The sequence below is a fragment of the Dendropsophus ebraccatus genome, chromosome 9 (assembly GCF_027789765.1).
Source record: "Dendropsophus ebraccatus isolate aDenEbr1 chromosome 9, aDenEbr1.pat, whole genome shotgun sequence".
Taxonomy (NCBI): domain Eukaryota; kingdom Metazoa; phylum Chordata; class Amphibia; order Anura; family Hylidae; genus Dendropsophus; species Dendropsophus ebraccatus.
Window position 1 is genome coordinate 54,379,401 of NC_091462.1, and position 16,511 is coordinate 54,395,911.

The 16,511-nt window shown below is 45.0% G+C and overlaps 1 protein-coding gene across 3 annotated transcripts in view; it reads right to left on the minus strand.

Moving 5' to 3' along the window:
* The window catches only part of LOC138801004 (aldehyde oxidase-like), an 80,318-nt gene extending 64,281 nt beyond the window's left edge, over positions 1-16,037 (minus strand). For all 3 annotated transcript variants that reach the window (XR_011364551.1, XM_069983355.1, XM_069983354.1), the window contains exons 1-4: positions 15,866-16,037; positions 11,193-11,250; positions 10,630-10,726; positions 5,450-5,558 (exon numbers count right to left, since the gene is read on the minus strand). Coding sequence is in view for 2 of the 3 variants with exons in the window: in XM_069983355.1 (XP_069839456.1) it covers positions 5,450-5,558; positions 10,630-10,726; positions 11,193-11,250; positions 15,866-15,919 (318 nt within the window). In the remaining variant the exon portion in view is untranslated. The remainder of the gene's footprint in view (positions 1-5,449; positions 5,559-10,629; positions 10,727-11,192; positions 11,251-15,865) is intronic.
* Positions 16,038-16,511: the final 474 nt, after the last annotated feature.

Genomic DNA, 16,511 nt, shown 5'->3' on the forward strand with positions numbered 1-16,511 from the left:
TAGCCGGGGGGGATCCGTGACGGGTGGGGGGGGGGGCTACTGCTAGGGGATCCGTGCCACGATCCTCCTCCGATAGCAGCGCAGCTCATGTAAATAAGCCCTTACTACATTGGAAATACGGCAGTATTTTCACCTCAAAATTACAGAGGTTTTTGTGGTATTATTTTAATTTGTGTGAAGATAGCCTAAAGAGTGTTACCATACAATAAAGCAGACGCAAAATCTGAATGTACAGTAGTAAAATACAGGTATAAAAGCACCTTGTGACAGAGACTACAAGCGTATTATATAATGTTTCACTCTTGGTTCACCTTTAAACACAATTCTGCAGTTTAAGGCCAGGTTCAGACTATGTAACTGTGCGGCTGTATTTGCGGCTGTAATTGTGCGGCGGTATTTTTGGTGGTTCATGCGTACGCTGGAAAGTATAGGATATACGGCTGCACAGTGCACACTATGTATGAATCTACGGCCCGATCGTAAACGGACCCGTAAAAAATGAACAAGACCATTGTTTGCGGCTGGACATGCGGCCGAGGATTGACAGGCGGTCCGTACGAAGTACTTCAAAAATAGCCGACAATGATGCCGAATGCCGATGCCTCTAATGGTTAATATATTAAATTAATAAAACACATTTTCTTTGTAATAAAGTCCCTTTCGTTGGTCAATAATTTAATTCTAACGAATCCATCATTTGGCAATTAAATATACTGTTAAAATAAATAGATATATAAATAAATGTATATTTATCTATATATTTATTTTTTGACAGTATATTTAATTGCACAATGATGGATTCGTTAGAATTAAATTATTGACCAACGAAACTGAATTTATTTCATCGAAAATGTGTTTTATTAATTAAATATTAATTAGTACTGGAAGCTCCATAAGCCGCTAATTCATATTGCCGGCAATAGAGCATTCTGTACTAATCATCACTTTACTTTAATGAAAACATCAAATGTTTCTTCTAATTATGTTATCACAATAGCATTATTAGAAGAAACATTTAGAATTATATGTGCTCTCAGCTGATTGGCTGATCGGCTGAGCGCACATATAATGAGCCAGTCCGCAGTACAGTGACTTCATTGTGCTGCGGACCAGCGAAGAGGACACATCGGGGTGAGTATAGAGCTCTCCCCACCCCCTCCCCAGCACTGCACCCCTCCCAGCAAGGAAGGGGGGGTCAGTTAACCCCTTCCTTGCTGGGATGGGTGCAGTCTGACATCAGTCTGGCCCCCAAGGGGTTAAGGGGGATGCAATACGTCCTCCCTTAACCCCTTGGGGGCCAGACTGTAAGCAGCGATCTGTAAAGATGCTGCATATTGTAAGGTGCACAACACCGCTCACAATGATGGGTGTTGTGCTCCTGTTTGTGTGTTTCTCCCTTTTTGTTTTTCAGATATCGGTATCCTGTGGATTACGTCGGATTCCGTGGACTACGTCGATGACCAGCGTTCTTTTAATGTTTTTTTTTTATAAAATGGTCAATGAGGGGTGTGGGGGTGTTTTTATTTGAATAAAACATTTTTTTAACTTGTGTCTTGTCTTTATTTCTTTACTTTATAAACTTAGTAGTGGAAGCCGTCTAATAGACGGAATCCATTACTAAGTTGGGGCCTAGTGTTAGCCAGTATAAAATGGCTAACACTAACCCCCTATTATTACCCCAGTACCCAATGCCACCAGGGGTACTGGGAAGAGCTGGGTGCCAGTGGTCCCGGAGCGTCAAAATTGGCGCTCCTGGACCGGGCGGCAGCAGGCTGGTAAGATTTAGGCTGGGGAGGGCCTAAACCAATGGCTCTTCCCACCCTGGTGTTACCAGGCTGCTGTCGTTTGGTTTTTAACCCGGCTGGTTATAAAAATAGGGGGGACCCTATGCGTTTTTTTTTTAAATAAATAAATAATTTTAAAAAAACGCATAGGGTCCCCCCTATTTTTATAACCAGCCGAATTAAAAACCAAACGACAGCAGCCTGGTAACACCAGGGTGGGAAGAGCCATTGGTTTAGGCCCTCCCCAGCCTAAATCTTACCAGCCTGCTGCCGCCCGGTCCAGGAGCGCCAATTTTGACGCTTCGGGACCACGGCTCTTCCCAGTACCGGGACCACGGCTCTTCCCAGTACCCCGGCTCTTCCCAGTACCCCTGGTGGCATTGGGTACTGGGGTAATAATAGGGGGTTAGTGTTAGCCATTTTATACTGGCTAACACTAGGCCCCAACTTAGTAATGGATTCCGTCTATTAGACGGCTTCCACTACTAAGTCTATAAAGTAAAGAAATAAAGACAAGACACAAGTTAAAAAAATTTTTTATTCAAATAAAAACACCCCCACACCACTCATTGACCATTTTATTAAAAAAAAACATTAAAAAAACGCTGGTCATCGACGTAGTCCACGGAATCCGACGTAATCCACAGGATACCGATATCTGAAAAACAAAAAGGGAGAAACACACAAACAGGAGCACAACACCCATCATTGTGAGCGGTGTTGTGCACCTTACAGTATGCAGCATCTTTACAGATCGCTGCTTACAGTCTGGCCCCCAAGGGGTTAAGGGAGGACGTATTGCATCCCCCTTAACCCCTTGGGGGCCAGACTGATGTCAGACTGCACCCATCCCAGCAAGGAAGGGGTTAACTGACCCCCCCTTCCTTGCTGGGAGGGGTGCAGTGCTGGGGAGGGGGTGGGGAGAGCTCTATACTCACCCCGATGTGTCCTCTTCGCTGGTCCGCAGCACAATGAAGTCACTGTGCTGCGGACCGGCTCATTATATGTGCGCTCAGCCGATCAGCCAATCAGCTGAGTGCACATATAATTCTAAATGTTTCTTCTAATAATGCTATTGTGATAACATAATTAGAAGAAACATTTGATGTTTTCATTAAAGTAAAGTGATGATTAGTACAGAAAGCTCTATTGCCGGCAATATGAAATAACGGCTTATGGAGCTTCCTGTACTAATTAATATTTAATTAATAAAACACATTTTCGATGAAATAAATTCAGTTTCGTTGGTCAATAATTTAATTCTAACGAATCCATCATTGTGCAATTAAATATACTGTCAAAAAATAAATATATATATAAATATACATTTATTTATATATCTATTTTTTTAACAGTATATTTAATTGCAAAATGATGGATTCGTTTTAATTTAATTATTGAACAACGAAAGGCACTTTATTACAACGAAAATGTGTTTTATTATTTTAATAGATTAACCATGAGAGACATCGGCATTAGTGCAGAGGATCGTAAACCCCGGTAATAGCAATTCATGTAAACTGTGTTCCCTGCTTTCCCAGATGCATCCAGAGGTGTTTGCATCACTTTCTTAAGATTTTATTTGTTATTTTTAGTTGAACCAGATTTCCAAGTAAATGACCGTATGTTTTGAGACGCATGTCTATTTTTTCCCACGGCCGGAGTTTCATCCGCACATTTACAGCCGCATAAAAAATACAGCCGCACAGTTACATAGTGTGAACCTAGCCTAAATATTATCTAGACAAAACTTTGAACAACTTTTGCACAGATTGTTTCTATACTTATATTGTAAGAAAGGAGTCTAATGTTAGTGGTAACACTGAAGTACCCTAAGTAAATATTAAGTGCAAGAGTGAGTGGTCCCACATCCCACGCTGGAAAGGTGTATGAAGTGATAATCTCATACAGAGAAAGAATGAAAATCTATACTTAGTTTAGTGCCTGCTGATAAACCAAATGTACAGATATGCCTAAGTCCTGTAATGATTAACATGCTCTAAAGATTTTCACGTGCTGCAATGACTTGCATAATACTCCATGGACAGGATACAGGGGAGGAAAGTACACATCCTGTAAGACTGCTGAAAGCCGGAATGACCCATACACTTTTCTTGCACTGATCCGGTTTTTTTTATAATGGAAGTCAAAATGCAAAAAACAGATGAAAAAAACGGATTGCAAAAAAGCAGTGTGAACCTAGCCTTAGCTGGAAAGCAATCAGCTAGTGACTATGTTCAGATCATCGCCACACAAAAGCATGGTGTGCTGTGCTTTGGGGTTCAAGTAAAGATTCCTGTAGGTTCGAAAAATAATCCAAAAAAGGGGAAGATTTATCAAATAGTCCTATAGTAATAATGTCATCTGCTGCCCATAGCAACCAATCAGAGCTCAGCTTTATATTTACCAAAGCTTATTAATATTTAAAAGCTGAGCTGTGATTGGCTCACTTACTGAACCTAAATACAGCTTGATTATCGTGCAGCGAGGGCTGCAGGGACATCTTTAGCTGGCACCCCACTGTAGGCAGTCCCTCAGCACTCATACACTGGAGTGCTGGGGGATGGAGCAGTTTCTTGTGGCCGGAGGAATGCTACCTGCAGCCACAATAGTTGGAGTCTCTGGCTCCTCACTCAATGGTCAATGATAGGGTCACATGACTTATCCTCAGAGGGGTTCACAGTAAATGAGACAGGCACAGCACCCGGTTGCCAGGTGGGCTCTGGTTTACAGGGTCTGATGGTGCCCTACTGTCCCCCTTCCAACAACTAGGGGCGCCACCTGCGGCCAGCACGTAAAAAAAAAAAATGTATGACACTGCATGAACTTTTAGAGAAATATGGGAAAAGGGACGTAAACAGCTTCTAATCTTGTTATAAATTGTTCCATGGGAAAGGAAGATGTAAATTGTGAAACCAAAGGTAATTCTATATACTAAAAACATGCCTTTAAAGGGGTTCTGTTAAGATTAGAGAGTGTGAAATACAATGTTCTAATATGTATGCATTGTCTATCTCACAATCCTGGAAATTTATACTGCAATTTAATACCTAGGCTTGTTGGAAAACATGACAACACATTGCACAAGGAAAGCAAATCTGCAATTACCAATGCCAAATGTGGTAATATATATCAGTTATAAACATATTGGATTTCAATCCTAAAGTATTTTGTGTCAGTATTTGTGATCCAAAACCATGAGGGGGTCCAAAACATTAAAGGGATGCAATTCTTTCCATTATATTTTCGGCTTTGCATGTTTGACTCCTGATTTTCGCTTGCAAACACAAATGAAAAATACTGATCAAAATTCTGTTCAGCCATTTTCTTAATATAAAGAATGACATACAAGCTGCACCACTACCCCCGCCCTGTTGAATGACAGGTGACTGCCTATACACAGCATGGATAGATAACTGCCAATCAGCTGCTGTTGTCTGCTGCTCATGAATATACAGGACTACTAAGCACATGCACATAATAGAGAGGACTACTGATTGATCATGTTATTCAGGAGGATATCTCCGTCTGTTGCACAAAGCAATGTTGAGTGATACATTGTTCTGTTCAGCTTCTCTGTCGCTAGTTTATGCTAAATAGGACACCCTAAACTTACTGACAGAGTCTCTTTAAGAGCAACAATATAGACTAATAAAATCAATTACCTGTACTGGGTGGAGTCTACTTGTTGTACTCCCAATTCCTTCTACGGTGGTGATAGCAGCTCCATGCAAAGAGCATATTGGAAGCAGGCAAGCATTGGCCGAATAATGGCTTCAAGTGTTAAGACACAAACTGGAATGAACTGTTTGGATTAAATAATGACTATACTGGGTGATTCAGGTAAACATACGAAATATAAAAAGTTATAGTGACTGTTTTCCAATATTGGTCTCCCTTATCCACAAACTAAAAGGGGTTATTGGACATTTTTTACATCTTGCTGCCATATAAAAAAACATTATGGGGGTGATTTATGAAGACCAGCATACTCATATGCCATTCTTAAATTAGGCCCGCCCCCTTTTCCCGGCCAGATACACACCTTAATGACTGCGGCAGGGGCGGTCTTGGCATTTCTGGGGCCCCAAGCGAAGTTATGTCTGGGGCCCCTTCCCCTCGACACGTGTTCCAAAACAATTGACCGCTGTGTTGCCCCCAGTAGTATATACCCCTTGTGTGCTACCACCAGTAATATATACCCCTTGTGTCCTGCCCCCAGTAGTATATACCCCTTGTTTGCTTCCCCAAGTAGTATATAGACCCCTGTGTTTTCCCCCAGTTAAATATAGCCCCCCGTGTGCTCCCCCAGAAGTATAAAGACCTCCTGTGTGCTGCCCCAGTTGTATATAGACCCCCTGTGTGCTCCCCCACTAGTATATAGGCCCCCTGTGTGCTCCCTCAGGGGTATTTAGCCCCCCCCTGTGTGCTTCCCCACTTGGATATAGACCTCCTGTGTGCTCCCCCACTTGGATATAGACCCCTGTGTGCTCCTCCAGAAGGATATAAACCCCCGGTGTGGTTCCCCTAGTAGTATATAGACCCTCTGTGTGCCCCATCAGTATTATATAGACCCCTTGTGTGCTGCCCCAGTAGTATACAGACCCCTGTGTGCTCCCCCAGTTATATATAGACCACCTGTGTGCCTCACAAGTAGTATATAGACCCCCTGTATGTTCCCCCAGTAGTATATAGACCCCCTGTGTGCCCCACCAGTAGTATATAGACCCCTGTGTGCTCCCCCAGTAGTCTATAGCCCCCCTGTGTGCTCCCCCTGTTATATAGCCCCCCTGTGTGCTCCCCCATTTATATAGACCCCCGATGTGTGCTCCCCCAGTTAAACACACCCCTGTGTGCTCCCCCTCCCATATAGTATATAACACAATAAAACAAACACTTATACTCACCTGGGTCCGGGCGTCTCCTCTTCTCTTCACTCTTGTGGCCGCAGGAAGGGTTTTCCCTGCAATCACAAGAGGCCGCACTCCCCTTGTCCTGGCGCCGATGCTCCAGTGATGTCACTGGAGCGCCGGCACCACAAGGACAAAGCTGCCACTTGTGACCGCAGGGAAAACCCTTCCTGCGGCCACAAGAGTGACTGACAGGAAGGGGGCCAATGTCTCCCTCCCTGTCAGTGCTGCTGCATGTAACTATGAGCGCTCATTACGAGTGCTCATAGTTACAGTTCAGATGGCAGCAGCGAGCGGGGCAGCAGCCCTGTCCAGCGGTGTTGAGCACAAGAGCGGGGTGTGGGGGCCCCCCTGGATGTTGGGGGCCCCAAGCGATCGCTTGGGGTGCTTGGTGCCAAAGACCGCCACTGGACTGCGGTAGGCCGGGTGCTGAGCCTCTGCTGGCATGCCAAATCTACACCTGCTTTCAGGTGTAGATTTGGTACACCTGATCAATGTGACGCTAAAGTACCCCCAGAGTTTTCCCTGCCCGCCCATCAGGTGAGTGGGGCATACGGCTGGTGTACGACAGGGAGAAGAGGCGAATCTCCACCTTCTCCCTGGCGTGCGTCTGTGGCAGAACCTTCATAAATGTCCCCTTATATGCTTACCTCTCTGTGCTACTCCCGTGTTTCAGTGCGGCCGCCGGTGCCCCCAGCTTTCTGTAGCCACCGTTTCTTCTGAGACGGGCTCGTCTTGAGAGTGACAGCTCACTCAGCCAATCACTGACCATGACGCTGTCCCGTCTCAGTCAGTGATTGGCTGAGCGGGCTGTCACAGCTGAGACAAGCTCATCTTGGAAGTAACGGTGGCTACAGAAAACGGGAGACACAGGCAACTCAATCAGGACACTGGGGGAGCGCGGAGAGGTAAGCAGAACATGTTTGTCATGTTTTCTTATATGTCAGCAAGATGTAAAAAATATACTAGAGCTGGATAACCAGTTTAAGCCTCCTCAGTTTTTACCTATGCATATACTAGTCTGTTAGAACACTGCCCCTAAGCACTTTGGTCCCCTATACTTAAACACGTAAGAGGTAACAGCACATGTATCAAAAGTGGATGATAATAGATAAATCATCTCACCTACAGCTTACTTCTCTTTCAGTATGGAAGGCAACACAGCTGCTGTATGAACAATTACTTAGCAAACTAATATACCTTGCAACCCTGTGAACCCCCCCATTTGATCTACATATATATTTATATATACCGTGTTTCTCTGAAAAAAAGACAGAGTCTTTTATTATTTTTTCTCTGAACAACAAGCAAGGACTTATTTTCGGGGTAGGTCTTATTTTTGGAGAAACACAGTATGCCTTTACACTGTAGCCCTACTCTATACAGTAGATAGCCGCCATACTGTATGTCCCACTGTTGTTGTGCTCCTGCCCTGTAATCTCCCATGCAGGTAGTCCCCAAACTCAGGCCTGTATTTAGAGTTTATGCTGCCCTAGGCACTTTGCCCTCCCCCGGCACAGGTTACATGCATGGTATATACCCTGGCACTTAGGTGCCGCTCTGCTTGATGCCTGCTATTGTCATCAAACAGGAAGGAAGGAGGCCGGGACGTCTTAGTTTGGGGACCGCTTCTGTCCAGTGTGGGACTGGGGTACCTGGGGCCCACCAATATAGAACCAGTGAGACATGACATGCTGACCCGCTCCTTTCCTGGATTCATCTGTATCTGTGACAAATCCCTACATTTATACAGCTCTCAGGGTATGCTGGGAGTTGTAGTTTCTGAGATGATAACCTTTTAATAAACCACTGTGCAGAGTCTCCTGGTGGCTGCAATCTGTGGGTGACAACCATCAGCCCTGAAGGTCCAGCAATACATCAGTCTACACTGTACTACAACTCCCAGCATATCCTGAGGGCTGCAGACTGTCAGAACATGCTGGGAATTGTAGTGCCTGCAGCTGTTGTAGTTGAGTCATAGGTGCATTATACACTGGATGCTTTGTGGCATATAAGAATACATTGATCTGTGGGGGCTCAGTGCAGGGAAGTGACCCCAGAACATGACTAATAGGGATAGGGGGAGATGTTTTTGTTCTATCCCCATCTGGGGTGAGAGGGGCAGGGGTAGTAGATGGGGGCAGGAGGAGCAGCTGGGGGAGCAGATGGGGGGTAGCTAGGGTGGCAGGGAGAAGATGGGGCAGCTGGAGCAGCTGGGGTGGCAGGCGGAGGAGCAGATGGGGGCAGGGGGGGTGCAGGAGGAGAGGCTGGGGGGTGCTGACAGAGAGGCTGTGGGGTGCAGGAGGAGAGGCTAGGGGGTGCAGGAGGAGAGGCTAGGGGGAGAGGTTGTGGGGTGCAGGCGGAGAGGCTGTGGGGTGCAGGAGGAGAGGCTGGGGGTGCAGGAGGAGAGGTTGGGGAAGAGGCTGTGGGGTGCAGGAGAAGAGGCTGGGGGAGAGGCTGTGGGGTGCAGGAGGAGAGGCTGGGGAGAGGCTGTGGGGTGCAGGAGGATGGGCTGGAGGAGAGGCTGGGGGTGCAGGAGGAGAGGCTGGGGGTGCAGGAGGAGAGGCTGGAGGGGGTACAGGAAGAGTGGCTGGGGGTGCAGGAGTAGTGGCTGGGGGGGTACAGGAGGAGAGGCTGTGGGGAAAGGCTGTGGGGTGCAGGAGGAGAGGCTGGGGGTGCAGGAGGAGAGGCTGGGGGTACAGGAGGAGAGGCTGGGAGAGAGGCTGGGGGGTTCAGGAGGAGAGGCTGGAGGGGGTACAGGAGGAGAGGCTGGAGGGGGTACAGGAGGAGAGGCTGGAGGGGGTACAGGAGGAGTGGATGGGGGGGTACAGGAGAAGAGGCTGGAGGGGGTACAGGAGGAGAGGCTGAGGGAAGAGGGAGCGGCCGGGGAGCAGAGGCAGGTGAGGCAGGCTTGGCAGGTCCCCCCTTCCCATGCAGCTTCGGTCCGGTGAGCTTCCGGCACACGCTGCCTCTATCACAGACCGGAAGCTCACAGCTGCAGCCCTGCGGTCCAGGAACTTCTCTCCTGCTCGATGACATCACGTGCGCTGCTGCCGAGCAGGAAAGAAGAACCGCGGGGCTGCAGCTGTGAGCTTCCGGCCTGTGATAGAGGCAGCGTGTGCCGGAAGCTCACTGCACCAAAGCGGCACAACCCCCCAAAGACACACCACCCCCCCGGGTGCAGACCAGGCACCCATGGTCCGGTGCCTACGGCGGTGGGGGGTAAAATTATTATTATTTTTTTAAATATATATATTGTTCCCTGCGGGTGCCGCCCTAGGCACCGGACCACGGGTGCCTAGTGGCAAATATGGCCCTGCACAAACTGTATATTTCCCTACCCCCTGGGTATTAGTTCCCCTATACTGAATACATCACCCTATGCAAGTATTCCCCATACTATATACCTCCTTCCCCCCTCTTTACTTCTTCCCCCATATTGTATACATCCCCACTCTGCAGTAAGGCCCCAATACTGTAGACCTCCTTCCCCGTCTGTAGATGTTTTCCCATATTGTATACATCCCCCTTTGCAGGTAGTTCCCATACTTTATACCTTCCTTCCCCTCTGTAGTTGGCTCATGTACCCTCTCTCCACTCATTTTCAATGTCCCCTTCTGTGCATCTTCTTACCACTTCTGCCTCACTTGCAGTGTGTGTTGAGCAGGTGGGGGTAAAGCATAACAAGTCTGAAAAATGAAACTGGGTTTTATTTTTGGGGTAGGTCTTATTTTTAGAGAAATACAGTACCAATCATGCATGTTTACTCCAATACTCCAATAGGACACCATAAACAATTGCCGATCTCTGAGCCAAATATGAATGTGTGTCAGGTTTTGGTAAATGTCATAACACACTATGTAATCTTAAGTAATCCTTTCAAAGGGTTTCTTTTATGTTTGTACAGCTTATAGAGGTCTTGAAGCTAAGGATACACAATTGTCTTGGTAACTGGGTTGAGTGTCGATACCATCACAGTGCAGGCACCACACCCGCCTCCTCCACAACCATATTTCGTTCCAGTAAGGAGAACTGTTAGAAAATCCGTTAAGGAAATAGAAGACATGATAGAAAAAGGACATATTACATTAGACATTACTAATAACTATGAGTTATATAGATAGGCGGAAAAGTGCCTAGAATTGGTATTATGGGATGTAAATGGACTAGTGGTCGGCATTTGACTAACACTACCTGGTGATGCTGGATGCAGCCCTAGGGAGTCCTGGAAAATTGATATAGCCTATAGCAAGTTTGCTCATCACTAATCGGGATCCAAGATACAACTCACTAATGGAGGAATGAAGAAGACTTGAAATATTTAGTAATCATAAGGGTACCCATACACCTTTGATAGCAGTCAATTTAATGTTTGTTGATGACTAGGCCCGATTTAACCCAAAGCAGCAGTATATTAACCTTTTATACAGTATAAAGATTACCTGAAACAAAGAAAAGTCAAAACTAAAAATAGGTGTTCTAGAAATTAGAAGGATACGTTTTCTTCGAAGATAAGGCAGAAGCATGACCTCTGGATCGGCATTTTTTTCAAGAATCTATATAAAATAGTATAAAAATTATTATTAGGTAATACATACTATACATACATAACAAATAAATGATATACAAAATGTTCTACTTACAATATTATTTTAGTGTGAAAAAATTAAGAAATCAAAACCAGAGAACTATTCCTTCACATTCTTCCGATATAATCTGTGAAGGATACTGATGTGCCAACTAGACAGAGATGCCTTATGTTATGTCAGTAAAAACAACCTGCAACGATACTCCCTATGTCACCCTAAGCTGCTACTGAATGGCACTGTATTACTAAGATGTGATTCTGTATGAAATTAGAGGCTCCTTGTAGAAAGGTATGCCCCACGGAGAGCTATGGGGGACATATTAACATACCCATTAATACCCCTAACTTAAACCTTTTCTTAAAAAATAATAAGCTTAAAGTATACCTGTCGTTATTACTTTCAAAATCTAAATCAACAGTACATGTGATATAAAGCAAGTTTGCAATTTACATTCATTATTTTTTTTAGTTATCATTGAGAAAATGGCACTTCCTGTTTTCTGACTCTTTTTGCAAAACACGGATGAAAAACACTGATGCATCCGTTTTGATCTGTTTTTTCATTGACTTCCATTATATAGTCAATAGTCATAGTTAATCTCAATTCTCTGTCCGTGAAAAATAAAAAAAAAAAAGATACGTTTTGATCCTTTTTTTTTTATAATGGAAAAACGGATCAAACTGGATGCACACAAATGCATCAGTTTTTTCATCTGTGTTTCATGCTTTTTTTTGCAAAAACGGATGAAAAAAACGGATTGCAAAAAACATAGTGTGAACCCAGCCTTAGCTCAGATCCTGGCAGTTATAGCAGGGGTCTGTTTTTTTTGTCAGTTGAGGTCCTTCTACTATAGTACCATGAGAGAGGGTCTTCTGCTGATGCTACTGCAAATTATATGAGGAGCAGCAGCTGGGATATCCTCTCCTCACCAATATGGATGGGGTAAAATCAAAGTAATGTTTTTGATGAAGATTGAATAAATTTGATTAATCGCTCATCCCTACTGAACCTCTAATCAATTAATAATAATTAATTTAACTTTTCAGTACACAGAGCTTCACATCACTTAAATTGGTCCCTGCCCCCTCATTATCTAAACTACAAATTCACCCATCAGTATGTTTAAAGCGACTCTGTACCCACAATCTGACCCCCAAACCGCTTGTACCTTTGGATAGCTGCTTTTAATCCAAGATCTGTCCTGGGGTCCCTTTGGCAGGTGATGCAGTTATTGTCCTAAAAAACAACTTTTAAACTTGCAGCCCCGTGCCCAACGGGCGTGGCTTAGACTGTGTATGCATTAGGCTGGCACAACCTCTCTGTCCCTACTCCCCACCCTCTTCATCATTAGGAATGCTTCGGGCAGATTGTCACCTATACCCCACCTGTGTCAGCCCGGCACATGGGTTGGATCGTTGAGACATCTGTGCAATTTTCAGACAGGAGAAAATGTTTCAGTGACATTCCTAATGATGAAGAGGGTGGGGAGGAGGGACAGAGGGGTGGTGCAAAGTTAGGATATTCCCGTAGGGCACGGGGCTGCAAGTTTAAAAGTTGTTTTTTAGGACAATAACTGCATCACCTGCAAGAGTCCATTGGCATCCAAAGTCCATCGGCATCCAAAGTACAACAAAACTCTTGCATGTCCAGGTACAGAAAGCGAAGTTTGGACCTGTGAAGGTCTTTCTCAAGCATATTTGCCTACCGGGATTGTCAGCTGTGCGCCACGATTCCTCACAGAGCTGTTGGACTTTGTGTTTTGTGGTTATGTCAGAGACATGTGAAAAGTTTTTGCCAGTCAAGGGAGCGTCTCAGAGTTCATATTTCAGCCGACCAGAAGGACCAGTTGGGAGAGGTCCACACTACTGGGCATTTCTCTCCCCGTTCACTTGAGCTGCTCAACCCCATATGTTTAGAATGTGTAGTCATCCAGGTCACATAACACAATGCAGTGAGAAAACTGGCTGCAATCTTGAGATACAACTGTAGGGAGAGCGCAGCAGTGTATGTCTCTTCCCTGCTGCAGTGTCCCAGACCCCATATTCTACACCGCTAAATGCATTATTGTGTATGGTGGCAAACTATTAAGTTTTATACAAGGTCTAATGGGTTCTGTGTATGTCTATGCCGTTTACATTGTATTCTATTCATTGCCAGGTAGCATGTAGCACTGCAGGGTACAACTCAGTTTCTGTGATTTTTGCTGTGTAATTATGCCATCTGCTTGCAGAGATGGGATGTCTAGGTCACCTCCCACTTCTAGGCTTATCAGAGCCTGAAAAAGTCTCCTCATTCCCCTGGGCCAATAGGTGCTCAAGTTACCTCAGGCCTTTCTCCACCAATGGAAGAACTCTCCCTGTAGCATAACAGGGATGGTTAGAGTAGGCCTAGTTTGTTATGTCTTCAATGTTCCTGTGCAGGAGCTGCAGCTGCATCCAGAACCAGAGTGAAAGTATTCTTCCAGGAGCCTAGCCGCTGGCCAGTGCTCACACTGATCCTGCACTGCTGTGTTGCTGTATTTCTGTGTTCTCTAGGTTTTGCCAGTCCACGCTGCTAAGTCCATTCGTCCCAAGTCTTGAGTCAGCGGTTGGAGAAGTTGTGAATTGCTGAAATGCCCCCTGCTCTGCCATTTTCTTTTTCTAGTTTCTGGTCAAAGATGGTGCCAACCGGCTTCTGGCTTTCAGGTCGGTAACTGTGCTCCTGCATACATCCCATGGACGTTGTGTGACAGCATAGACTGAATTGCCCATGAGTACGTTTTTTTCTTGTCTTATCCTGCCATCAAGCCAAGGCTGTATAGGGCCTCATTAGCAGAGTCTAATTCTTACGGGACCGAGCATCCCTTAATGAGTCACCCATATCTCGACTCAAATATTCCTATCAAGTACCCTATTTGAAAGACTGCCCTCTGTCTTCAGTCAAGTATTGCCTCCCACTTCAAGTCTCCTAAAGCCAAATTCTTCAGCTTTACCTGCCAGCTGCAGAGGTACTAATTTAAAGGGGAAGTGACCTGTATACCGTCTCCCAAGCATAAAAGTGCTTCTGCCCCTTGTAAAACAAGGACTGTATTGTACTCTGCTCTGAACTGTTCACCAAAGTTATGGTTATTTCAAGAAATTGTGTGATTGATGTCCACAAGCAACACAGTGCACAAGGAGGAAAACTGAATTGAATAAAAAGCAGTTGTGGATCTGAGGGAGATGGCACAAGCCACAGTGCAGTACTGCAACATCCAGCTAGTCCACACTATACCACTATCTGCAGACCCCAACTCACCACAAGACTCTTTCAGTTCATTACAGTCTATGAAGTGAAAATGTTGGATTCTCAGCCGGCTGGGGAGTACAATGCACTGCTGGGGATTCTCAGGATTGCAGCAGGTCTCACGAGTGGGACCTGCTGATAACATGTCAAAAATTTGAACAAGTGACAGTAAAGCATTTAAAGGGTAACTATCATTTAAAAAAACTTCTGACATGTCATAGTCTTGAGGGTTCAGGTGCTGAGAACCCCCTGATCATTAGAATGAACGGGCAAGTGCATGCTCATGTGTGAAAGCGCGTGCTCTGCCTCTTTATCTTCGTCTCACTGCTAAAGTACCAGTCGATGGAATTATAATGAAGCCCTGTGGAAGTTCAGGTAATCGCTTTTTTGGAAGTTCCGTAGGGCTCCATTATAATTCCGTCTCCCACAACTTTAGCAGTGGGATGGAGATGAAGAGGCAGAGCGCATGCTGCTGCTGCACTCATCTGCTCCTGTGCTCTGTTCTCAGCACGCAGACCCCGACCAATACAGATCTATGACATGTCGGAAGTTTGTTTAAAATATAGGCACCTTTAAAGAAAGTCAATAGTCAAGAGGTATTTAGGGAGATTAGCCCCCAATGCATAAAGAAACAAGCAAGGATAGCTCAAGGACTTGAAATCAGTGGGTCATCCATGAAATGCATGAACCAGCCTCTCCTCCAGAACTTAAACAGCTCTTAGCAGTACTTCTAGCTAATATAGGGGAGTCTTATGGGTTAATTCCTGCAGAACCCCCTTATGCCCTAACAATAAGCATAGGGATTCTTTACAACAGACACCTCCTTTGTTCTGGGTTTACACACACAGGTTTCTAACCTATAAGACCAATACTACAGATATCAAAATTGGTCTGACTAAGCTGTTTACACACATAGATGTTAGACACGTGGAGCTAGCCAACCCATGTCAGACATATTTAAGTCCAGTAACTAAAGCTTTGATTTATACAACTAGTTATCATTGCACATCAGGGGCGGATGAACTTTACCATAGGCCCTGGGCTGTTTGCCAAGCCTGGGCCCCCCTACCCCACTGTAACTATAGCAGCACTAGCATGGTGTGCATAGTACAGGATAGATAACGTCATGATGCCCTGATTTGTGCAAAATCGAGATGAAAAAGCAGTGATTGTTTGCAAATCATGGCAGAAGTGTAGCCAGGAGACAGTACACCACTGAAAGGCTACTGCCCGGAAAGGAGCTATTATAATCCACTACTGGTGCACATGTCTCTGTAGGGAGGGAATCACATTCTGTGTAACAAAATCCACAGCTTACCTTTCTCCCATTCACATAAAATAGTAGCTGGCTGGATTCAGCAAGACTTGTCATGTTCTCAGATTTGTGTGTGTGAATGTCTGAAGACAGCTAGAGGTTTCAGAAGCTGTGTCAATAAATGAGGACAGCTTGACGCCTCCCCCTTCTTTCCATTGGCGGGAGTGTTGTGGGCATTCCTCTGATGACAGAATACAACAAGAGGAAGAGATAACATATACATTTCTGCATTAACTCATTCAGTGCCACACAGTTTTAAGTCTTAAAGGGGTATTCTCATCTCAACTAACATAGTTAAAGATGTTAAACTTGTCAAGTTAAATACATTCATTTAACAAACGTAACAATGTTTCTCCTGATATGCCCACTTTTTTCTCCCATTGTTGACTGTTGGTTGTCTTTTTTATAAACCGCCTCTCTACTCTGAAAACAGTGGCCTGGCTGGTGTGTATTTAGCTGTAATGTACATGTGTAGTGTACATACTAGTAACAGGTAGCGAAAGGTTCGGCTTTGGGCTACACCAGAAAGTGGAGTCTAATGGTACTTTTACACGAAGCGATAATCCTCCCGATCGCACGATTAACGATTTTGAATGAACAATGTTTTTTTTATAACGATCAGCGTTTAGACGGAACGACATGTCGTATG